We start from the raw sequence: 25,288 nt of genomic DNA, 5'->3' as shown, positions 1-25,288 counted from the left end.
GTTTTACTGGCTGTAAAAGGCTCTCTCTCTCTCTCTCTCTCTCTCTGTGTGTGTGTGTGTGTGTGTGTGTGAAGATGGGTACACTATCCATTCGTGTTCCAACTAACGCATTGTCACATCGTCGCCGGCTCGCACGCTGCGCAGCCGACCTGGAGCGTTTTCATTATGGCGTTCTCATCAGTTGGTCATTCTTCTGCCACAGTGTTTCTCGTTCGATGAATAGAACCTCCATGGTTTAATTAATTAATTATGTCTCTGCAGCGTGTTTGTCTGCTTCTGTCTGTCTGTCTCTCTCTGTCTCCTCTCTCTCTGTCTCTCTCCTCAGTCTCTGTCTGTCTTTGTCTGTCTCCTCTCTCGCTCTGTCCCTCTCTCTGTGTCTTTGTCTGTCTGTCTCTCTCCTCTCTCTCTCTCTCTGTCTGTCTGTCTCTGTCTCTCTCTGTCTGTGTGTCTGTGTGTGTGTCTCTCTCTGTCTCTCTCCTCTCTGTCTCTGTCTGTCTGTCTATCTGACTGTCTCTCTCTGTCTCTCTCTCTCTCCGTCTCTGTCTCTCTCCTCTCTCTCTCTCCTCTCTCTTTCTGTTTCTGTCCCTCTCTGTCTCTGTCTCTCTCTGTGTCTGTGTCTGTGTCTCTCTCTATCTCTCTCTCTCCTCCCTCTCTCCTCTCTCTCTCCCCCTCTCTCACTCTCTCTCTCTCTCTCTCTCTCTCTCTCTCCCTTATGTCCCCCCTCCCTTACTTACTCCACTTTTATTTCTTCAGCAAATGTCCATGTGATATTATGCGTGTAATCTGATTCCCTATTTTGGTTTCGCCTCAAGTTACTGTCACGTTATAGTTGTATCCCTCCGCCGTGCTACTGAACCTAAACACAATACCTTTTTATTTTAGTTCAGTAGATTTTAAATGGTTTAATGTGAACATCTTTTCACAGTCATTCGAAACATTCATGATACTTGAAACTATGGAATCAACATGATGTCCAACGTTCTCAACTGTATTTCATTGTGCCTGCCTATGTGTGCGTATGTTTTAGGGTAGCTGTTAGATACACATGTATGTTAAACTGTATGTATGCAGTGTGTGTGTGTGTGTGTGTGTGTGTGTGTGTGTGTGTGTGTGTGTGTGTAGTCACATTTTGGTGGGTGCATGTAACATAGATGTAAGTGTTTTATGTTAACAAAAGCGTTTTTTGTAAAACACCTGGAACATATTTCTGGATAGTGTGCTATATACGTATCCATTATTATCGATTATTATTATTTCATTTTTCCTTGACATACTCCAATCGGCTGTGTCCTGTATGTTTGTAGTTATCTTGTCTGTCTCAGTGTAGGTATGGATAGGAACTAGGGGTCGATTCATTCAGTTCCCATGCAGTTGTAACAGATTTCAATTTAAATGACGGAAAACCCAACCATACCAACATTATTTCTTTCTTTCTCATTATGATGACTTAGTCGTCTATCAGATACATGACGTCTAACGGATATCGGATCTGGAGGAGTATGCACACATACTTATTATCAGTCGTCCATTCCTTTCACACACACACACACACACACACACACACACACACACACACACACACATCACACACACACACACACACACACACACACACACACACACACACACACACACACACACACACACACACACACACACACGAACACACACACACACACACACACACACACACACACACACACACACACACACACACACACACACACACACACACACACAGAGTATTCTATTCTATTCTATTCACACATATACACAGGACCGACACTTGAAGTGAAAGAGGCCGTGCGACAATTGACGTCAGTCAGTGTCAATCACAGCTGTCAATCCAAACCTCACGTGCCAGTGCCAACACGTATACCTACAGACCCGACAGAATTTCTTCCATTCTAAGTCCCGGCGTCCGGCACCACCGACTGACGGACTAGCGCAGAATCAATTTAGGCCTTCAGTGTTGTTGAAGGCAAAAGGTTCCCTTCCACCGATAGCAAAATATCCTGCACTTACAGTAACCAACAACAACAACAACAACCCACCCCCCCACCCCACCCACCCCCCAAAAAAACCCAGCAACCTGTAATTCAAACATAGAAATCTGTGGTGACAAAACAGTTTAATACAATAGAATATAATTATTATCAAAAAAGACAACAACAACAACAATAACAAAAAGAAAGAGAGAGAGAGAGAGAGAGAGAGAGAGAGAGAGACAAACAACCCCCACACAACAACAACAACAACACACACTGACACACAGACACAGACACAGACAGACAGACAGACAGACAGACAGACACACACACACACACACACACACACACACACACACACACACACACACATATATATATATATATATATATATATATATATATATATATATATATATATATATATATTGTCGACGTTCATGTTCGACAACACTGCTCTGTCGCTGCTTCAACTGAGCGCGTTGGGTTATTCTGCTGGTCAGGTCTGATCTGATGTGGTGTAGCAGTGTATCATATGGATTTGTCCGAACGCAGTGACGCCTTCTTGAGAAACTTGCTGGAACTGAAGCTGAAACCATCGTCAGTAGAAGGCTTAGAAGGTGTACGTTAACTCTCTCCATACGAACGGCGAAAGAGACGGCGTTAACAGCCCAATTACCATCATCAAAATATTGCAAGCGGAAGGCTCTTATACTGAAGAGGTAAATGTTGACAAAGAAAACCACAATTCTGACGACGGAAGCTAAAGGTTGGGTCATTCAGACACCCACTGGACATCCGAGAGGTCTGTGTAGAGGAAAAGAGAGGACTGGCCGTACTGAGTGAGTTAAATCAGAAGCACTACTGAACACCACCCGACGTGACAGCAGTCTCCACTGGTGCGCAGTGGCTTTCTGGCGATCTAACATCGATGGTTCCCTGTGGACAGCCGACGCTGGGACTTAGTGCAGCAGACGAACCTTGGTGTGGCCGTGTATGGGGGGGAGGGGTGGTGGGGGTGGGGGGTTGGCAGGGGGAGGGGGTGGTCGGTGGGAATGGGGGGGGGGGGGGGACTCGGAATGAGCGGCGTGGGAGTAATGATGCCATTGAAACGGTGCAGATGATGGGGCAGAAAAAAAAAAAAGAAGTTTAATCCATAGGCGCCATGGCTTGTTCTGCTGTCAGACGCTGGACTTGGCAGTGTTCACCAGAACCCATCGTCCCGTTTCGGCATGGTGTTGTGTCCTTTGGAAAAGCAATTCACTTCGGTTTAACTCACTTCACCCCGCGCAGTAGGTAGTGTGAATGAGGACCCAGTGACTTGGGTTGGGAGAGGGTTAAAATAGTCGTGGAAGGAAAGGACTGGTTGGGTCTCCTTTCCTGTGGCTGAGTGCTAGACACAGCGGATGTCACTGAGTGAATAATACACTGCCCTTTCCGTTATTAACTCTCTCCATACGAACGGCGAAAGAGACGACGTTAACAGCGTTTCAGCCCAATTACCATCATCAAAATATTGCAAGCGGAAGGCTCTTATACTGAAGAGGTGAATGTTGACAAAGTATACCACAATTCTGACGACGGAAGCTAAAGGTTGGGTCATTAAGACACCCACTGGACATCCGAGGGGTCTGTGTAGAGGAGAAGAGAGGACTGGCCGTACTGAGTGAGTTAAAGGGTGTAGAAGCTTTAACTCTTTCACCGCCAATCTCTCTTTTATCCACAGGCGTGGTAGAGGATCCATGTCACTGAAAGGTGACCATTCATTGGTCTGTTATCCAGTGGTAGGATAGGTCATATTTTCTATACATCGCAGGGGGAATCCCCAGCTATTCTTAGTCACTGTCTTTTCTGTGTTTATACCACAAGGGAATTTTGTACTCTAAATTGACTGACGGTGAAACGGTAACCTTTTACTCTCCTCCTCCTCCTCCTTCTTCGTTCGTGGGCTGCAACTCCCACGTTCACTCGTATGTAGGCCTACACGAGTGGGCTTTTACGTGTATGACAGTTTTTACTACCCCACCATGTAGGCAGCCATACTCCGTTTGCATGCTGGATATGTTCTTGTTTCCTTAACCCACCAAACGCTGACATGGATTACAGGATCTTTAACGTGCGTATTTGATCTTCTGCTTGCGTATACACACGAAGGGGTTCAGGCACAAGCAGGTCTGCACATATGTTGACCTGGGACTGAGATCGGAAGAATCGCCACCCTTTACTCACGAGGCACCGTCAGTTACCGAGATTCGAACCCTGGACCCTCAGATTGTAAGTCGAACGACGGGCCGGGCGCAATAGCCGAGTGGTTAAAACCTTTCTCTAAAACTAAGCAGTGGAGATGGGCCTCGTACTGCTTCCCCGCAACGGAAACTGATTGAGTGTTGCCAATGACTACAACTAATTAAAAACCTGCTCTTGGAACTAATATTCCGTTACATTGACCAATGAGTTGAGCCATGCCTTGTCCAGTGCACGTGAATTTTGAATCAGGGTAACTGAAAAGGAAAAGGAGGAAGAAATAAATGCCCCAGGAACTGAAAAACAAACAAACAAACAAACAAACAGCACTGGGTGTATCTGGGGGCTGCATCTCTGCCGGAAGTGAACAGACTTCAATGTTTGTGTCTGATACCATGCAGATCCTATCAGTTGATCAGCACTGACATCAGTGTGTTAACAGTACTGAGACGTGGCTGGTTGCACAACTGACACACACACACACACACACACACACTCTCTCTCTCTCTCTCTCTCTCTCTCTCACTCAGTGAGGCTTCCACATTTGAGAGAGATAATACGAATATGAATACAAACACGAATGGTTTATTCAGCAAAGGACTTTGCCCCTTGTGAAGTTGTTGTGTAACATACATCTTCAAGGAATCTTGTCTCACGTTTCTTTTTTTTTTCTTTTTTTTTTTTTTTTACAAGAAAATATCATGTCATTGCAGTTTATCTTATTTTAAACGCTTCACTGTACTATTATAGACACATATTTCGGACAGTATTAGCATTTCAAGCCGTTACAGATGACATCAATACAAATATTTTATTTAATCTAAAGCAATGTGGGTTGGGTTTTTTTTTTTTAGTATGCTTTGGCAACATAAAGTGTGTTTCTAACAAAATGTAAAGATAGTTTTTAGTTTCTTTACATAGAGGACATGATAAATCATCATAATCCCTGTGATGCTTGTACCGGTATGAACGCATGAACATTTATATCGGTTATTCCAAAGCAAAATCTGGTCATTATGGACTGTTAATGTCTATCTATATTCAACAACAAGTCTGTCTCTTTACACATGAGAGAGAGAGAGACAGACAGACAGACAGACAGACAGACACTGAGACAGACAGACAGACACAGAGAGACAGACAGCCTAGAGACGGAGAGAGAGAGAGAGAGAGAGAGAGAGAGAGAGAGAGAGAGAGAGAGAGAGAGAGAGACAGAGAGAGACAGAGACAGAGACAGAGACAGAGAGAGAAACAGAGAGAGAGAGAGGGGGGGGCGGGGCGGGGCGGGAGGGGTGAGGGGGTGGGGGGTTGGGGGGGGGGGTACTGGGGAAGCGCACGGATGGTCGTCCATTGACTTCAGTCAAGCTGAGTGCGAATCAATTCGAGTTGAGTTTTCATAATTATGCACTGAGTAGTAGACACCCTGGCGATCGACCCGAAGTCAGTGACGAGGTAAAAAGACTGATGATAAACCAGATACTCATTCATACACTGTAGAAGTGAACGTCGTGGCCGAAGTTGCAGCCTGCGTCAGTGCTCAGGAAAGCAAGTAAGGTTGCGATTGACCGCTGAGGTAATAAGTGATCTCTGGAAACCTAAACTTGTCAGTAACTAGACGTGTTTGAAGTTAGCACAAGTCTCAATTCAGTTTCAGTTCTCAAGGAGGCGTCACTGCGTCAGTTTCGGACAAACTTCCATATTCGGCGATACACCACACTGCTCAGCAGATGCCTGACAGCAGCATAACCCAACGCGCTTGTCAGGCCTCAGTTGAGTGCATGCTTATATACTGAAGTATTTGTGTACCCTGCTATCAGTGGATTTCTCTTTACACAGTTTTGCCAGTGAGGAGGACAACACTCTCGTCAGTTGCCATGGGTTCTTTTTCAGTGCGCAAAATGCCGGCCGTGCGTGCCCGGCCGGCTGCACTGACATGGGACCTCGGTTTATCGTCTAATCCGAACGACTATAGTAGACTCTCAGTTCGATTTTTCAGTCAAACTTGGGAGAAAGGGCGCGGAGAGCCGGGGATTCGAACCCAGACCCTCAAGGACTCTGCCGTACTATTGGCAGACGAGCGTCTTAACCATGTTCTGCCACCTTCACTGAGTTCCTCTCCTGGTGTTACCATTGATAGATGAATAGATCTCAGCACAGTCAGTGGTAGGTCGAAAATGAAACTTGGAAAGCCGGGCCGGGCGTCTGGAGATATGAATGAGCAGCGTGTCACAGTGAAAGGACAGTAAAAAACATAAATGCTTTCTCTGTGTAGCAGTGTAAGAGAGAGACAAGACAAGACCGTGGCTGACAACTGAGACAAATTCTTAATTTTCGAGGATATAGTAATAGATGAAGCAGTACTGGCCGGCGCTTTTTTTCAAGCATCCAGTCGCCGCCCTGAAACAGGGTCTACACTACACAATGGTACTTCATTACTGATGTCATTGCATGCACTACACTGACAATGCTACTTAACGTCATAGCATGCGGGCGAATACAATACTACATAAAGGCATAAGCATGGTAATGATAAGATACACACACACACATACACAAACACACATTGGCACACACACACACATACACACGCGCACACACGCACACACACACACATAAGCACAAGCATGGTATGAATAAACGACATAGGAAAAAAAATGAAACAACCACAGAACTTCACACACACACACACACACACACACACACACACACACACACACACACACACACAAACACAAGCATAATTCAACGTATAAAATAGTATGAGAATAAAAATATCACAGGTGAACGAGAGTCGGAGAGAGAGAGAGAGAGAGAGAGAGAGAGAGAGAGAGAGAGAGAGAGAGAGAACGAATGATTTATTGTGGTCAGCGGGCAGAGAGAGAGAGAGAGAGAGAGAGAGAGCCGGTGAGAGGGAGATGTGGGGTTGGAGGCTATGGGGGCACAGGCATTTAAACGTCACGTGTGTGTAGTTCATTGAACTGTGGACAGCGAGACTTCAATCTTAGGCAACTTTAATTTACAATATATTCAATCCGCACACAGCATCTACTTTGCTCCAACCGCTGGGTTGTTTATACGTGTAGTCTGCAACCACCTGTTGCAATGAAAACGCGTCCTCTGGTAAAACATATTATGCGAGTTGTGCGCGCGGTAAGTCGCGGCAAGGGTTGCCTCTCGTTGGCTTGGCGGTCAGCTCAACAAAAAAATAGGTCGGGGTTCCCTCTGTCCTCCTACGCTAGGAAAATAGTCCACTATTTAGCATTTAGGTCAGTGTTCCTGATTTCATTCTCACACTAAAATCGACAGTGAAGCAGAGTTGAAAGCTGTGGTTTTTGGAGAAATATCGAAGAATTCTGTGTTTTTCTCATGGAAGTAAAGCACACAAGGAGCGGAAGCGTCCACCATGATAATATGTGATAGTTGTAAACGTGACCTAAAGTAGTCCAGCGAATCTATTTTTATCCAGCGTATGGCTGTTCTATTCAGAACTTAGCGGAATATTGGGGCCGAATCGCCGAATTTAGGTTAAATTCACGAATGCGGGTCTGAAAGGATGTCAGCCAATATGAAAGGTAAGTGTGCAATGGGAATCCCTTCACTATATTTCTCCTTACCAGGGTGTTTGCTGGGATGGATTTTCGTGGTGTAGAATGGAAAAAATGGCGCTAAAGCAATCATGCAATGCAGCCTGACGTAAACGCAGTGGTACCTTGTTTTATTTGACAAAATATTCGCTCAAAATTTGCTTGTTATGCTTTTAAACTGTGTGAAGTAGTTCGTGGAACACTGTAAAATTTATTGCATGGTTGCACATAATGGCAAATTTCAGCGATTTTTAGATGAACCAATTTAATCGTGGATAAGATTTTGCACGAGAATGCGACAGCGTGTTGGTTGTGCATGGCTCGACGAAAGAAACCACACACCCCCTTTTGACGACGTAAACCACCTTGCCAACGAGTTGATGTGCGCGAATCAGACGCCTGTTTCTCCGTGTTATGAATTAAAATACACGTTTTCTTTGGACATTAAGATCAAACACTCCTAGTTTGGGTAATATAGCATGTCCTTTTCTGTCAGTTTCCGACGTTTTGTCCACATCAATCCGAATCATTTGAACTTGGCTTTCAGCTGAGCGACGTGCCGATTTTGCCAACAAGGTGTGACAGGTTTAGGGCTGTGACTGTTCTTTTGTTGATTTTTTGTTAAATCGATCGAAATTGAGAAAAGTTGGAACTTTTTTCCTCTCGTAAGTGCTTGGCTTTAGAGCGAGTGCAGCCAAGAACTGCTGGCATTGTTGTGGAAGATGAAAGCGAGAAATGGGAAGGTGGTGTGTGGTTGTGGTTGGGAAGGAGCAGCTTGTGTGAGAAGAACATGTGTACAGCACATTCGTTCTCTGGGGGCCAGGCGGCAGGCTTTAGTCACGTGGTGAGCGATAAGGCTCTCTGAAGTTCGCAGATAATGAAACTGGAAAAGACCCTAAAAGTAAAGCTTCAAGTTCAAGTAAAATAACATTCAAGTATTACTATTAGCGTTCAGTTCAATTCAAAGTACACTCGTACATCGGCGCTCTTCACTCAAGCATGTGCCCGATCATACACAACATTCGCATGTGACAGTGTTCCATTGTCAACAAATATGAAATTATTTGGGTTTTTTTTCTGTCAGATTTATGGTTTCACTGACAGACATTCATGTGGGAAAAGCCAGATCTCTGTTTGCAGAACTGTTAAGATTGTTGAGCAAGCACACATCGCTGTGTTTGAAAAAAGAAAAAAAAAAAAAAAAAGGAATGTTGAGATTGTTGTTTGCAGTTAATATTTCATTGCATTAACATTTTGTCCAGTTCATCCCATGCTTTTCCATTCACACATTCACATTTGTTTCTTCCTTGTATTCTTTGTCAGTAAGTAAGCATCGTACTAGTTCATTTTTTCTTTGTCTCATGATTGGTCGAATGGCAACCATTTTATTGTGAGCAGATGTTAACAATGATTCAAAACCATATGAATATAATTTGTTATTATTGAGGCATATGAAAAACAATTAACAAAATTGACAATATCTTTCTTTCTCAGCTCTGTTGCGCAACATAACATCTGCTGTCAATGTGTCATTGGGCAACATAGCAGTGAATTGTCAAAGATTAGAAAGTCCACTCATCAAAATGTTGGACTAAGAAAAAAAAGAGGAAAAAAAAGAAAAGAAAAGAAAAAGCCGAGTTGGTATTTATCAAGTTCTAAAACGTAAAATGGAAGAATGTATGCTGGGTAAGTCGTGGCTTTAATTAAAAAAGAAAAAAAGAAAAATGTAGACGTCTGCACTCGGTTTTAAGTTATGTAACTCCCAAAGATCCCCAAGACACAAATTAAACCTGCGCACATACTTGCTATTATATATTTCCTCCCAAAGTAATTATCAGATTTACCCAGAAAAAAAAAACCCTTTCAAATTAGCTTGTAATGCTCAGCAACATTTTATCATTTAGCATACACTGGCTGACGTCACGTGATATTGGAGATATAGATTTCTGCACTCTGGGGAAAAAAGACATCACATCCTATACAGCCAGACGGTGCAAAAAATCACACACAATGACATTTTGGCAGTGACATTACACTTCAGTTTCAAAAGGATTTAATGAAAGGGGAAGCTGCTTTTGAGCACTAAGAAATGAAAAGGCAATACACGTGAAAGTGGGGTGATTGTGAAAAGATCACACCGGGTGTGACTGCTAACACCTCTACTATTCTGGCATAGTGTGTGAATGATTATTACACTGTGTGGCTCTTGTTACAACTCACAAGCTTCTCTGTTATGATAGTATTGCCAGTGCCTGACAAAAGTATTCAGTATTGGGATCTGGTGAAGTCACAACTTGCATGCCTGAAGTGAAAACAGTGTTGAAGTGTTTTGTTGTGTTACACTGTTTGTCTGTGGTGTGTGAAACACTTTCAAATTTTTTTTTCTTTTTTTTCCAGTTTTCTTTGTCATGACATGAGAGAGAGGGAGAGAGAGAGAGAGAGAGAGAGAGTTGTGTGTGTTTGTGTCAAGTGTGTGTGTGTGTGTGCACTGTGCGTGCGTGTGGATGATGTCTGCATATGTGCATCATCTGTTTAGTGTGTGGTGTGTGTATGTGTGTGTGTAACTATGCGTGTGTGTGAGTTGGTGTGTGTGTGTTTGTGTGTGTGTGTGTTGTTGTTGATGTCTTCACATATTCATCTTCTGTTTAACTTAAGCTTAATGTATCCACTGTTGCACGCTTCTAGTAAATAAGATTAATATGTTCAAGGTTGTGCAATTTTTCCCCACTATTTTGTGGACAGAGTTTTTCTTTTTAATTGGCAAGTTAGATTTATGGTATGCCTGATACAGTGATAGTTTTGTCAGGACATCTGATGCAGTTTTCTTTTTATTAAAAACTATCTGACGGATACATTTATGTATGATCACCAGTAGACTTTAAACTACACTGGTCTTCAAGACGAGATTCTAAGTTGACTACAGTTAATTTGTATTGACAGTCATTTTTTTAATTTAAAAAAAATATTTGGCATCATTTGCCCCAGGTGCTTGATAATTTTGATGAGTTGTTTTTTTAATAGTCTTGCACAGAAAAGTGATGATTTTTTGTTGTTGTTAAGTAACTATTTGCTCTGACTGAGACCTGTAGTTTGTGTGTGTGTGTGTGTGTGTGTGTGTGTGTGTGTGTGTGTGTGTGTGTGTGTGTGTGTGTGGCCTGTGCCAGAGTTATAGACAAGAGGATGGGAGATCTGTTACTCTGCAGATTATGGCGGTGTAGTCATGTACTGATAGCAGACAGAGATTTAGTACCTGTTGATCATGTTAATGAATCACATGAGTATAACTTTTAGTCTTACCATAGTGCAATCTATCACACTCACAGTATCAAAACATCTGAGTCTCAGTTGTCTGTCTCTTTGACATACACACAAACATGCATGCAATCAGACACACACACACACACATAGTGACGTACACACACGTACTGCACACACACTTGTCAGTGTGCATGAACGTGCACACGCACACACACGGACACACACACACACACACACACACACACGGACACATACACACTCAGAGATACACACACACACACACACACACACACATTTCTAAGAATAAACCATTCCTAACTGGCACCCTGAGTGCAGAAGGTAAATGAAAAGCAAATGGTAATACTAATAGTTACTTAATAATGTCATTGCATCAGTGACAAAAACAAAGCCTATGCTGGCTGTGACTATAAGATCCGCTGGTCCTGTACAAGTTGATCTTGCTGATCTCTGCACTGTGTTAGTTGTGACCAGTTCCCAGAGAGGGTTGAAGTGCAGGCCTCCCTGCACTCTGGACTCAGGCTGGCATCAGTGGGGGGGGATTGACCACTGGCCAAGTGTGTGTGACTGATCACTTTGTTGGCTGGATTTCATGAAAGCCTGGCTTAGCGGCTTGTTTTTAGCGCCTTCTGACTTTCCTGTGGCAAGCTGTGGTGATGACATATATATGACCTGGGTACTTGTGCACATGTGCATGCATGCACATGCACACACACATACACATGCATGCATGCACACACACCCATACACTTACACACACACACACACACACACACACAAGACCACACACACACACGCATGCATGCGTGCGCGCGTTCACACACACACACACACACACACACACACTGAGGCATTCACATGAATGTGTAGAAGTAGTCAAACTTAACACACTGCTGACAGTGCAAAGAACTGAACCCCAAAGCACTCAAACCGCATGAAAAGAAATCCTGAAAATGGAAGACATAATTTACAAAAAACAACAACAAACAAAACAAAAAAAAACCCTGTGTACACGTCACCATGTGGCATTGTGCTGCCATGTATGCCACATATGTACATATACTTGTACAGTACTAGTAGTTTTCACACTGAGAATGCGACAGTACAGTTTGAATTAAACCAGAACTGCGGGAGAAAAGAGTCGAAATCATAGATCTTTTTAAAGCGGCGGTGATGGTTGGTTCCGCGAAGTGTACTTTCTGTGGGGTGCTGTGGAGTCGTTTTGCCAGATCGTTAGCATCTAGCTGGGGGATTAACCAGTGGTTCTGCTTGTTTTCAGTTGGACAGCAACTGGAGTTTTGTTTTACATACCTACTTCTTGAAATGCTTTCCCAAGGGATGGATGGTGACTTGAGCGACAAAAGATGACAAAAAAAATGTCACTGTGATGGCGTGAGATTAACTCACTCAGTACGGCCAGTCCTCTCTTCTCCTCTACACAGACCCCTCGGATTCCAGTGGGTGTCTCAATGACCCAACCTTTAGCTTCTGTCGTCAGAATTGTGGTATTCTTTGTCAACATTCACCTCTTCAGTGTAAGAGCCTTCCGCTGGTAATATTTTGATAGTGGTTATTGGGGTGAAATGCTATTAACGTCGTCTCTTTCCCCGTTCGTATGGAGAGAGTTAAATTTTTTTATATAAAACGAATACTGGTGGCAGTAGTGTACTTTTTGATTTGGCCAGAGAGACTGAGAGGGAGAGAGAGAGAGAGAGATGTTGGTGGTTGACTGGAAGCGCAGAGATGAAATGCGAAGTACACTGGCTGTGTTACTCTTTCAGTCAGCAATTTATAGAATTGGCTCTTTCCTACGTAAACCTGGTCACTGCACATCATCACAGCCAAGCACCTGTTCTTTGCATTTGTTTTTGTTTTGTGTTTTTGCTTTGTTTTGAAAACTGATTATCAGTTGTAGAAGAAAAAAAAAATAGACGGCATGTTTAAACATCGTAAGATTAATACTTTGAGACACCCATTCACTTAAAGGTCTGTTTCCCCTTTATTCCATAAAGTTCTATGTGAACCATAAACAGTAGAAACATTCTTATGGGTTGGGGGTGATAGTTGGGTTGAGAGCAAAAGTTCTCCCCAGAAATTCAACAGTTGAAACATTCACTCCGAATCTGAAGTCTCTTGACTTGTATCGTGTGTGATTGTGTGTGTGTGGATGTGTGTTTGTGAGTGTGGTGTGCAGGTGTGCGCATGTTTGTGTGTGTGTGTGTGTGTGTGTGTTAAAGGTTTTTAATGTGTAACTCAGATACTCCACATCACTCGATTGTTGACATCACTACTGGATACATTATTGGCGATAAGCTAAAGAGATAATTTTACCTGTTGTAACCCACAATAAAATCTGGTTCAGGTGTTCTAAATAGATAATTGTTAATAGTACTGTGCACAGCCGAACCCACATTTACAACTCGCAGTTAGTTTAGTAATCACTGGTCATCACTCACCAGACGGGCGCAATAGCCGAGTGGTTAAAGCGTTGGACTGCCAATCTGAGGGTCCCGGGTTCAAATCATGGTGACGGCGCCTGGTGGGTAAAGGGTGGAGATTTTTACGATCTCCCAGGTCAACATATGTGCAGACCTGCTAGTGCCTGAACCCCCTTCATGTGTATATGCAAGCAGAAGATCAAATACGCACGTTAAAGATCCTGTAATCCATGTCAGCGTTTGGTGGGTTATGGAAACAAGAACATACCCAGCATGCACACCCCCGAAAACGGAGTATGGTTGCCTACATGGCGGGGTAAAAACGGTCATACACGTAAAAGCCCACTCGTGTGCATACGAGTGAACGCAGAAGAAGAAGAAGAATCACTCATCTCTTCACTGGGGACTGCGATAAGAAAACAAATGATACACTTGCAGACTGAAGAAAAAAAGAAGAAATAAAATAGGGTGGTGGTCCACTAACTAAGGCAACGTATGCTCTTGGGAGAGCAGCCTGAATTTCACACAGAGAAATTGTCTGTTGTGACAAAAAGTATAATGTAATGCAGTGCAGTACAGTGCAGTGCAGTATATTACACTACATTGCATACGATACAGTACAATACGGTATAGGAATCAACAACGATATATGATATGATACAATTCAATATAATACAATACAATACACACACATGACAACATAAATGCAGAGTAGTACATTACATTACATACGATACGATACAGTGCAGTACATGTTACTACATTAAATTACATTGCATACAATACAGTTGGATACAGTACATCCACTTTGCACTTGGACAACCAAACAGTGGGTGAAACTGCAGAAAAAAAGCACCATCAGCGGATTGCTGAACACTAAAAAAATAAAAAAATAAAATGTGTGTGTACCTCATGTAAAGGAGTTTTATTTTCATACGTCCTGTCCCATTGAGTGTTGTGTCTGTCACTGTGACTAGCTTGGCTGGTGATGCATGACACAAATTCACAGTAATGAATGAAGTGTGTGTGTGTATGTGTGTGTATGCACGCGAGTCACTGTAAGTGTTAACTTTATGGTTGCCAGTTTAGCATCCTGAACAGACTGACTTACATCACTATGACTGAGTATGAATGAAGTGTGAAGTGTGTGTGTGTGTGTGTGTGTGCGCACGCGCACTCGAGTCACTGTAAACTTTGTATGATTGCCAGTTTAGCATCATGAACAGACTGACTTAATCACTATGAATGAAGTGTGTGTTGTGTGTGTGTGTGTGTGTGTGTGTGTGTGTGCTGAAGAGAGAGTCACTGTAAGCTTCGTATGGTTGCCGGTTTAGCATCATGAACAGACTGACTTACATCATTATGAATGAAGTGTGTGTGTGTGTGTGTGTGTGTGCATGCGTGCGTGTGTGTGTGTGTGTGTCTGTGTGTGCATGTGTGTGTGCTGAAGAGAGAGTCACTGTAAACTTTGTATAGTTGCCAGTTGAGCATCATGAACAGACTGACTGACATCATTATGAATGAAGTGTGTGTGTGTGTGTGTGTGTGTGTGCGTGCTGGAGAGAGAATCACTGTAAACGTTGTATGGTTGCCAGTTTAGCATCATGAACAGACTGTCTTAAGCTGTCAGCGACAGCAGCAGCCAGCCAGCCAACATAATAAGAAGAGATGGAGGTTCGAGTTTCTGTTGCAAGAGTTTCAGTGGCAGATGTTTTGAAAGAGAATTCGCCTCTAGAGGTCAAAATGCGTTATAGTCACATGTTCAGAATGGGCTGGCAGCGTATGTTGAAGGAACTTCTGGGTACAGTGGAAGTCCCTAAGTAAAAAAAAAAAAAAAAAAAAAGAAGGAAAAAAGTTTGATAGCCCTTTGTTCTAAATAATGAGGAGAGATGGAGTTTGCGTTCAGTTTCAAACACACTTTTTGCCAGTGCTCACAGGAACTCCCTATGACAGTCGGCATAGGGACGTAGTCACTCAATGCCTTTTGTTTTATTTTATTTCTCTTTTTTTTTTCTTTTTTTTTTTTTATTGAAAATTACCTTCTCCTTCATCTGGGGGAAGGGTGGGTAGGGTAGGGTGGGGGTGAGAGACTTGCTGATATATATTCAGAGATCAGGTTGGGTTCAATAGACAATAGGTCATATGACCGGAAGAACATAAAATCAATAGGTCATTTTGAAAATCAATAGGTCAAATATCACCCGGTTAATGCAAAAGTGGGAACGCCAATTCTTCTCGCCGAAGCTCGCGAAAGGCAGCGATAAAGATTCGTTTCGGATTTCGTTTCGTCACGGATCCGTATTTTAATAAACCAGTTTATAGTCATTTCCTGTAGGAGCAGACGACAAAGCGATCGCGATCGTTAAAGAGAGAGAGAGAGAGAGAGAGAGATGGTTACTTTGGTTGACCGACTGATCATAAAAACAATAAGTCATGTGACCTGGCAACTTGAAAAACAATAGGTCATTTCAAAATTAAATGCGTCAATGACCGATGACCGATGTCGAACCTGAGCCCTGCATATTATTCATTTGGAAAGGTGACATAATAGAAGAAAACCATGCCGAAAATCAGGAACTTACTTTTATGTGTTTGTTTGGTCTGTGGTAAACCAACAAGAATAAAAAAAAAAAAAAAAAGATAACATGTTATTATATTTATAATAATGTGACTTTTTTTTTTTTTTTTTTTTTTTTTTTTTTTTTTTTATACAGTGAGGACTAGAAGGAAATGGAATGTGTTCTAAAATTTTCCAGTTTATTGTGTAAATCAATTCAGAATCCGCCTTAATGTTCATTTTGAAAGAAAACAACAAGCAGCGGAAACCAAGATCCCATTCTTTAAATCAAGAGGATCATGTAATTTTACACTTTATTCCTCCTCTCCCCTTCCTACAACCTCCCGCCCCCCCCCCCCGCACCCCCCCACCACACCCCCTTGCCCCCCATCCCTGCCCTATTGCAACCTGTTCTCACCACCCTCCCCACCCCCAAGTGGCCCAATCCACCCCCCAGTCAGTCACCCACCCCACCCACCACGCACCCCACACCACCCACCCACCCTGCACCACCCACCTCCCTTCCCCTTCGCTTGCCTCCCCTACCCACCAAAAAAACCAAACACCTGAAGCACAGCAAACAAAACCACTTGCAGTTATTAGGGTTTCCCCCCTTTACCTCCCTCCCAGAATAACGACAACAGCGATAAAATCAACCCCCACCCCCACCCCCCCCCATCCCACCCCCCTGGAAAACCCCACAAGCAAGAACTGATCTAAAAGCCCAACTGGTAGGGGGTGGGGGTGGGGAGGGGGTTGGAGGGTGGGGCCACAAAAATAGGTTACCTGACCAGTGGGAATGACCCAGTTTTGGCTGGCAGTGTAGGTCAGCTGACCAGTCGGAATGACCCCGTTTTTTGGCGGTGTGCCCAGAGCACCCAGCGAGGTTCATCTGCACCTGACCAGGTGACACAACAACAAAGACTGCTACTGTCTGACCCGCTTCTGACCACCAATGGAGGTGACCTACTTGTTCGGACTGGAGCGAGAGAGAGAGAGAGAGAGAGAGAGAGAGAGAGAGAGAGGGGGGGGTGTGTGGGGGAGGTGGGAAGGGAAGGGGGTGGGTGTGGTGGGGCGGCTGAGGTCAGTATGGATTTTTTTCTTTCTTTCTTTCTTTGTGTCAGGGCTGTCCTTGGACTGGTGGCTCTCAGCTGGTGGGTTTTTTTCTTCTTTTTCTTTCTTCTTCTTCTTTCTCTCTCTCCCTTCTTTGTGTTGAGGGTTACTGCTGCTGCTGCTAATGAGACTTGGTTCTTCTTGTCTCGTTATGTGTGAGGAAGACGTGAGGCTTGTCATACTGTCTGGCACTCTGTTCTGTTTTGTTTTTTTCTTCTTCACAACGCGAGAGACTCAGAGAAAAGAAAGAAAAAAAAGAAAACCCCCCCCAACCAAAACAACAACAACAAAAAAAACCCTGGCATGTGTACGAGAAAATATATTATGTTACAATATTATATTATTAATATATGAGAATATTCTATAGACATAATTGTGTGTGTGTGTGTGTGTGTGTGTGTGCGTGTGTGTGTGTGTGTGTGTGTGTGTGTGTGTGTGTGTGAAACAGATATCATCATTATAGGTGGGAGGAAGCCTTTGTTTTATCCCATGCCTTGTGTGCAGTGTGTGTGTTTTTACATTTTCAGTGGGGAATGCATGCACACATGTATTCACACACACACACACACACACACACACACACACGCATGCACACACGCATGCACACACGCATGCACACGCGCAGTCATTCAGGAGGGGTGGGGGGGTTACTCTCAAGCAGGCATACACATATAAAAAAAAACAATAATATAATTCTATATATATATACTTGAGGAGTGGTGATGGGTATGGACAAGCTTGTGCATGCACACATGGACACGAACTGACTCAGGCACTGCACAATGTCAGACACATGCACGCACGCACGCGCGCACACACACACACACACACACACACTCACAGTTACACACACAAATACACTAACCTACAACAAAATTTCCACCTAAAGAACACAACTGAACATAGGGTTTTATATATATATATATATAGATCACACAGTGTAAACAATTTGTCGATCAGTCCATCAATCCTACTAATCAGTCCATGATCAAGTCAGCTCATGAAGTTAATCAGTTGAATGATCACCCCAATAGAGCTCTGTAATTCAAGAAATCACAAAGGTTTTGTTCAACAGTTGACACCACCATGAAAACTGGGCTGTGAGTGTGAATGATATAGTGTCTGGATCATGTGTGTAGAATACATGTATACAGGGGTCACAAATAGTTAGGGATGACTTGGGAATTTGTACAGTTTTTTTTTTTTTTTTTTTTTTTTTTTTTTTGCTGTAGGGGGTGGGGGTTTGGGGAGTTGGGGGTTTGGGGTGGGGGTTGAGAGAGAGGACAAAGTGGAAATGATGCTGAATTTCCGGCAAACAGCGGTGTGTGTGTGTGTGTATGTGTCTGTGCGTGTGTGTGTGTGTGTGTGTGTGTGTGTGTGTGTGTAGCCAGTGCCATACGCACCACTTATAAACAAGAGGTTCTTTCTTCCAGTTTTTTCTTCTTCTTCTTTTTTTCTTCCACAATGCAAAACCCGCAGACCTCTCTTCTTTTAGTCTTATAATACAAAATAACAAATCATTCATAAACTGGTCAATGAATATACAGTTGAAAATTGGTTGGCTGAAAAAAACAACAACCATGGATTAAGTCTCAAACCTTTTGAATTGATTGAGATCATGGTGTATGTTTTTTTGTTGTTTTTTTTGTGCCTGAAACAGCTGTTGCTGTGTTGGTGTTGTTCTGTGTCAGTGTTACAACTTATACTGTGTCAGTGTTGAACTGTGTCATACTCACTGTGCCAGTGTCGTTTGTACATTCACCGAGAGGCTAGTGGCAGAGGATGTGAAGCCTTCATAACTGAAATTATCACGATTTTGTTGTTGAAAGAAAACTACATGGTGCATTTTTTTTTTTTTTTTTTTTTTTATCAAGCGGTCTTTTTAACTCTCTCCATATGAACGGTGAAAGAGACGACATTAACAGCGTTTCATCCCAATTACCATCATCAAAATATTGCAAGCGGAAGGCTCTTATACTGAAGAGGTGAATGTTGACAAAGAATACCACAATTCTGACGACGGAAGCTAAAGGTTGGGTCATTCAGACACCCACTGGACATCCGAGGGGTCTGTGTAGAGGAGAAGAGAGGACTGGCCGTACTGAGTGAGTTAACCTTTTAAGTTTTTGTGAAGTCTGTGTGTTAAAATTAAATCAGTAGTATTGTATGCCCCGACTAGACAACTCGCCATTCGTGTCAAGGTTCTGTGCTCCTTTTTTATATATATATATCCAGCCGGGATTGGTGACCCGTAAAGCCAGAACTAGGGCACTTTGTTTGCTCTGTGTGACAGTTCAAGTGTGAAATGAATGCATTCATAAGGACACTCACAGGCAGGTGCATGGAAAAAAAAAAAAAAAAAAAAAGCAAGGGGGGGGGGGGGGGGGGGGGAAGCAGTGAAGAAGTTGGATCTTCGAAGAGCTAAATTTAACTTCACCAGAATGAACACCGTGTGTGTGTGTGTGATGAACTGTTTTGCTGATATTATTCATTTATTGTCATTATTACAATGCATGCGTTCCCAACAAGCATGTGATTATTTAAAAAAAACAACCACCAAAAACAAAAATAGCCCCAAACGCCAAAGGCTAAATTTAACTTGATGAAAAATTGAGAGGGATAGAAACGCTTCACTATTACGATTGTTATCATAATGATGCATTCATAACAGGCAGACATATGACATTAAAAAAGAAAAAAAGCCAAAAAAAAAAAGTTGATCTTTGAAGTGCTAAATTTAACCTGACGAGGGAGGCGTGTGTGCCTGTCAACTATTACTATTATTATGTTGTTAAGGTATGAGGGTGGTATGAGGGTGGCGTAGGGAGGAGGGGCAGGAGCATACGTTTTTATTGCAGGAATATCTTTCGGCTTTTTTTATTTGTTTTTTCACTTTTTTTTTTTTTCTAAGCTGTTAGCTGTTGACATTTTATTGACAGTATGTTTATGAATTATCAGCAAATGGTTGCAGTTAGGATTATTTTGTTTTTGTTTTAAGAACGGTTTGATCATTTGATGCAGTGTACTACGAACCACAGTGAATGAAGTGAAAGGTGTCCACTTGTTTTTATTTCACTGGTTCAGTTGTAATAAGTAACGTGTATGGCCACAGTTTTCCGTTACTGATTGATTTGAAGACACAGAGACAGACAGACAATCCACCACCACCACCCCCACACCCCTTAGCCCCTCCTCCCCACCCCTCCCCACACTTACACACACACACACACACACACACACAGAGTTACACTGCATGTGCACGCACACACATGCGCTCTCTCACGCACACATGCGTTCATGCAGACACATGCACGCGCGTGCACACACACACACACGCACACATGCAGACGCATGCATGCACGTGCACACACACACACACACACACAACACACACATACACCCCCCCCACCTCCTCCCCCACACACACTCACCCACCCACCACCAAAAGAAAACAAGCGCAAGCCAAGCGAGTGAACAGGAGAGGGAGTTGGCTGTGCCGAAGAAATGGAAAGACTGCCCAGGGAGAAAGAAAGAAGAGAAAGACCGAAGAGAAAGAAAGAAAGAAAGAAAGAAGGAGGAGAAAACGATTGCTGGCAGTGCAGGAGCAGTTTAGGCTAAAGGCGCTTTGTGTCGCAGCCCATTCAGCTGTCCTTGTTATATATGTTGAGGGATGAGGGGGAACTGGTAGCGAAGGTGGGGGGAGGGTGGGGGATTGGGAGGGAGAGTGAGAGAGAGAGGAGCACTTGAGGCAAGAACTGAAGAAGAAGAAGAGATCAATACACAGAAAAGAAAATCAACCAGCTGACTGTTCAGTTTGCCTTCAAGACTCTCCATTGGCATGGCAAGCCTTGGGGGGGTGGGGGGGGCGTCGGGTGAGTGGGTGGGAGGGGGGAGGGGTTGGAGGTTTGTGGTGGGCGTGTGGGTGTGGTTGGGGGGACGGGGGAGGGGGGGGGGAGGCATATTACCACCTCATAGAGTCATTCACATGTTACTGCACTCCTCCTACCACACATCCCTGTTTCACCCCCCCCCCCCCCCCCCCCCCCCCCCCCCCCGAGAAAAGAACCCCCCCCAAAAAATCCCCCCCAAAAGATGTGTTAGTGCCCCATAGACTGTTCTGATGTCGGGGGGGGGGGGGGTAGTTTGATTCGATATGATATGTCTGCTTTGAAGCGGACTGCTCTGTCACCCTTTCAGTTTCACTGACGCAGTCAACAATAACTGGTTGCCCAGCGAACAAGAGGAAAGAGCATATTAATGTCTCTACTTATTTGTCTGCCAGAAGGCTTAGTTCCCCCCCCCCCCCCCCCCCTTCCCTTGCCCAGTACGGACAATCGGATGGGTGGGTATTTGGAGCCCAGCGTAATGTTCCGCCACAGTCAGTACCTAATCAATCAGTGGATGGAATGAACGTAAGGCTAACGACTAATTTGTGGCCAGCAGATATATGTATACTAAATACATATGACAGGCGATGTTAAGCTTTGAATGATGAGTCTTCTGAGACGCAGCATTCACCTGATATGGGGACGTGAGGTTAATGACTTATTTATGGCCAACAGATACACGTACACATGTGTACTCTACACTAACAGGAGATGTTGTTAAGCATTGGAAAGACCTCTTGAGATTCAGCATGTACCCGATCTGCTTTGGTTTGTTTCTATCTTTTTTGGGGGGGGATTTGGTGCCAGCAGAATTTGGGAGATACTGTTTCCAGTTTATCTGATGATGGTAGGGCATGGTGAAGATGCTGCTGTTGTTTTGGGGTCCATTTACTTAGGTTTGGGACTACTCTCTAGTCTTAACTCATCAAGGCCATATAACATCCTGGCATGAACCAGACTAAGAGAACAGTGTTGGGTCAGGAATAGACACTTGCAGCGGGAGAGTTGTGATCAGAAAAATAGATAAAAAAAAAAAAAAAAAAATTGCATGGAGTTGCGAGAGCGTTTCACACACATGCTACTAGAGCGATGTGCACATGTATGTGTGTTGGTGGCACACGTGCGCACACCGAGACAGCGAAACTTGTAATGTTTGGCAGCCGTCGTTCACTTTCGATGTTGAAGAACGCTGGTGAAAAATTTGCGCTGTAGCTTGTCGTGTCCAGAAATACATGGTTGATGGATTATTAAAATTTATTCTTGTTATTTAATTTGAAATTATGCCGGTTGTGATGATGATACGCATGGAGTTCTGAATCCTTTGGCATGTCGGCGAGTCACTGGACGTTTTTCTCTGCTAATTATTATAGCATTCTTTTTTTTTTTCTTGAATTAGTTCGAAAATTCAGACTGTAACTGGTGACACTGATAGTGTCAGTTCTTGAACAGGTACAGGGGTAAGTATAATTTTTAACTGGCTACTTTCGTTCACACTCTGGTGAGTGAGGGAGAGAAAACGAGGGACTGTGAGCATGCATGCATGCATGCATAATTAATTAATTAATTAATTAGAACTCCACAGTTCTTGTCAGGGGAGACAAGGAGGAGGAGGAGTGAGAAAGTCTGCCAAGTCGTTTGCTGTGGTAAATTGTGGTGAGGATTGAGAGTTAACTCTCTCCATACGAACAGCGAAAGAGACGACGTTGACAGCGTTTCACCCCAATTACCATCATCAAAATATTGCAAGCCGAAGGCTCTTATACTGAAGACGTGATTGTTGACAAACAACACCACAATTCTGACGACGGAAGCTAAAGGTTGGGTCATTCAGACACCCACTAGACATCCGAGGGGTCTGTGTAGAGGAGAAGAGAGGACTGGCCGTACTGAGTGAGTTAAGGGACTTGGATACAGCAGGCAGATGGTTGAGGAGGTGAAGGCTAGCATAACATCCGTGAGAAGAGCCAGGGAGAAATCTGATACACGGGCCAGAGGCAGAGTGAGACTGAGAGTGTGAGTATGAATGAATGTCCTGGAATATTTTAAGACATTAGTTTGTTATCAGTGGACTGGACTATATCTTTCTGTCTAAGCTGTTTTTGTACACCTGTCTTCATAATAAAGTGAAACATTGGATCAAAGAAAAAAGAAAAAGAAAAAAAAAGAGTAATATTCATGGCAATTTGGTACTTTTGTCCAACAGAAAAGCATGGTTTAAGTACGTAAGTGTGTGTGTGGTTACAGATCAGCCAACAGTGCAGGCATTTGTGTGCATGTTTGAGTGTGCACTGTGTGTGTGTATGTGTGTGTGTGTGTGTGTGTGTGTGTGTGAGAGAGAGGTGTGTGTGTGTGTGTGGGGGGGGGGGGGTGGGGGTGGGGGGGTAAAGTTCATCGGTCATTTATTACGAGTTGCACATGAGAGAGTTTTTCAAACTTGTACATTTTTTTCAACTTCGGAACAAGAAGAAAGAAAATGCTTATAACAAAATCTTCATTTAGAATAAATACTTCACTTCCAGTAGTTCGAGGTTCTCTGGTCACACTTAATTTGACTCCCCACTCTCCTTTTTTTGAAATGTATTTAAAAAAACAAACAAAAAAAACCAATAATTTTTTTAAACCTACCTTTTCTCCCTGTGGCCACTTTCAGCGTGTGAAAGCTTCGCGCGAGTGGTTTTCTTTATATTGGGTACAACATGTATTCCTCTCAGCTATTCACAAGTCACAGCGTTCTCTGAATTCTGATATTCATCTGACGCACACACAATTTGCTTTCATGTGAAAGAACTTGAAATTTTTTTATTATTTTTTATTGTTACGTCTTTGTTTGTCTTTTTTCTATTTTCTTTTTTTTATTTATTCATTTTTATGCAGGCCTATGTTTATTATTTTTAAGGGTTTGAATTAGTTTCATTTTAAAAGTATTAGTGGTGTGTGTATATATGATATATATATATATATATATATATAATGGAGAGATGTTGTGTGTGTGTGTGTGTGTTGGAGATGTGATGTGTGTGTGTCATGTTGTGTATGCATGACTGTTTGTGTAGTGACTTTAGATTTTTTTTTTTTTTTTGGTAATGGAGGGGGCGTGTTTGTGGCTCCAGGGGAATGGTGGTTAGTGTTTGGGGGGTGGGGGGGGGGGTGAAACAAGGTGGTGGGAAGGGGAAGTGGGGGGCGGGGGGGGGGGGGGGACTGATTTATGTTAGTTCAGGGGAGATGGGGGGGGGGTTGGTGTGGTGGCTTGGGTTAATGTTTAATGTTTAAAGAGCCAGAGACACCTGCATGGGGTACATACATAATATCAAAGTATTGTATTGTAGTCATTTTATGGAAGGAGAGGGAGAGAAAGAGAGAATGTGTTTGTGTGTGTGTGTGTGTGTGTGTTTGGTGAGAGGGGGGGGGGGGAGGGAGCCTGGGGTGGAGTACATACCTTATAAAATATATCAAAGTAAGTATGGTGTAGTCATTTTTAGGAGAGGGAGAGAAAGAGTATGTCTTTGTATGCAGTGTTTGTGTGTGGTGTGGGGATGGGGTGGTGTTGGCAGGGGGGGGGGGCGGGGGGGGGGGGGGGGTACACACACACAGACACACACACATATATATATATATATATATATATATATATATATATATATATATATTTATATAGATAGATATCAAATTGTGGTGCAGTCATTTTAAGGAGAGGGAGAGAAAGAGTATGTACGCTCTTGCTCTCTCTCTCTCTCTCTCTCTCTCTCTCTCTCTCTCTCTCTGTGAAAGGAAGCAGTATAAAATGTTATGGCAAGTTTTCAGTTGGGAGGGTGGTATAAAAGAGTGCGTGTGACTGAATGTGTGCAAATAAACATAGGTGGAAGTCAAGTTTGTGCCTTAAAAATGAAAAAAACAACAACAACAAAAACATGAAGAGATGGTTATTTTCAGTTCGTTGACCCAAAGATATTTTTCCTTGTGAAAATGCTTTTAATCAATATGTCTTCTTTTTTTTTTGTCGGTGGTGCCCTTGATGCTTTCAAATTGGTTAACTCACTCAGTACGGCCAGTCCTCTCTTCTCCTCTACACAGACCCCTCGGATGTCCAGTGGGTGTCTGAATGACCCAACCTTTAGCTTCCGTCGTCAGAATTGTGGTATTCTTTGTCAACATTCACCTCTTCAGTATAAGAGCCTTCCGCTTGCAATATCTGGATGGTGGT

General features: G+C 43.2%; 1 protein-coding gene across 1 annotated transcript in view; it reads left to right on the top strand.

The window, feature by feature from the left end:
- The first annotated feature begins 7,785 nt into the window (after window positions 1-7,785).
- Window positions 7,786-25,288, top strand: part of LOC143277802 (putative nuclear hormone receptor HR3) — a 65,564-nt gene continuing 48,061 nt past the window's right edge. The window contains exon 1 of the mRNA XM_076582704.1: window positions 7,786-7,804. Coding sequence (XP_076438819.1) covers window positions 7,786-7,804 — 19 coding nt within the window. The remainder of the gene's footprint in view (window positions 7,805-25,288) is intronic.

Source organism: Babylonia areolata, chromosome 35 (assembly GCF_041734735.1).
Source record: "Babylonia areolata isolate BAREFJ2019XMU chromosome 35, ASM4173473v1, whole genome shotgun sequence".
In the NCBI taxonomy this organism is placed as follows: Eukaryota; Metazoa; Mollusca; class Gastropoda; order Neogastropoda; family Buccinidae; genus Babylonia; species Babylonia areolata.
The sequence above is the reverse complement of the archived record's forward strand: the minus strand, read 5'-3'. Positions and strand labels throughout refer to the sequence as shown.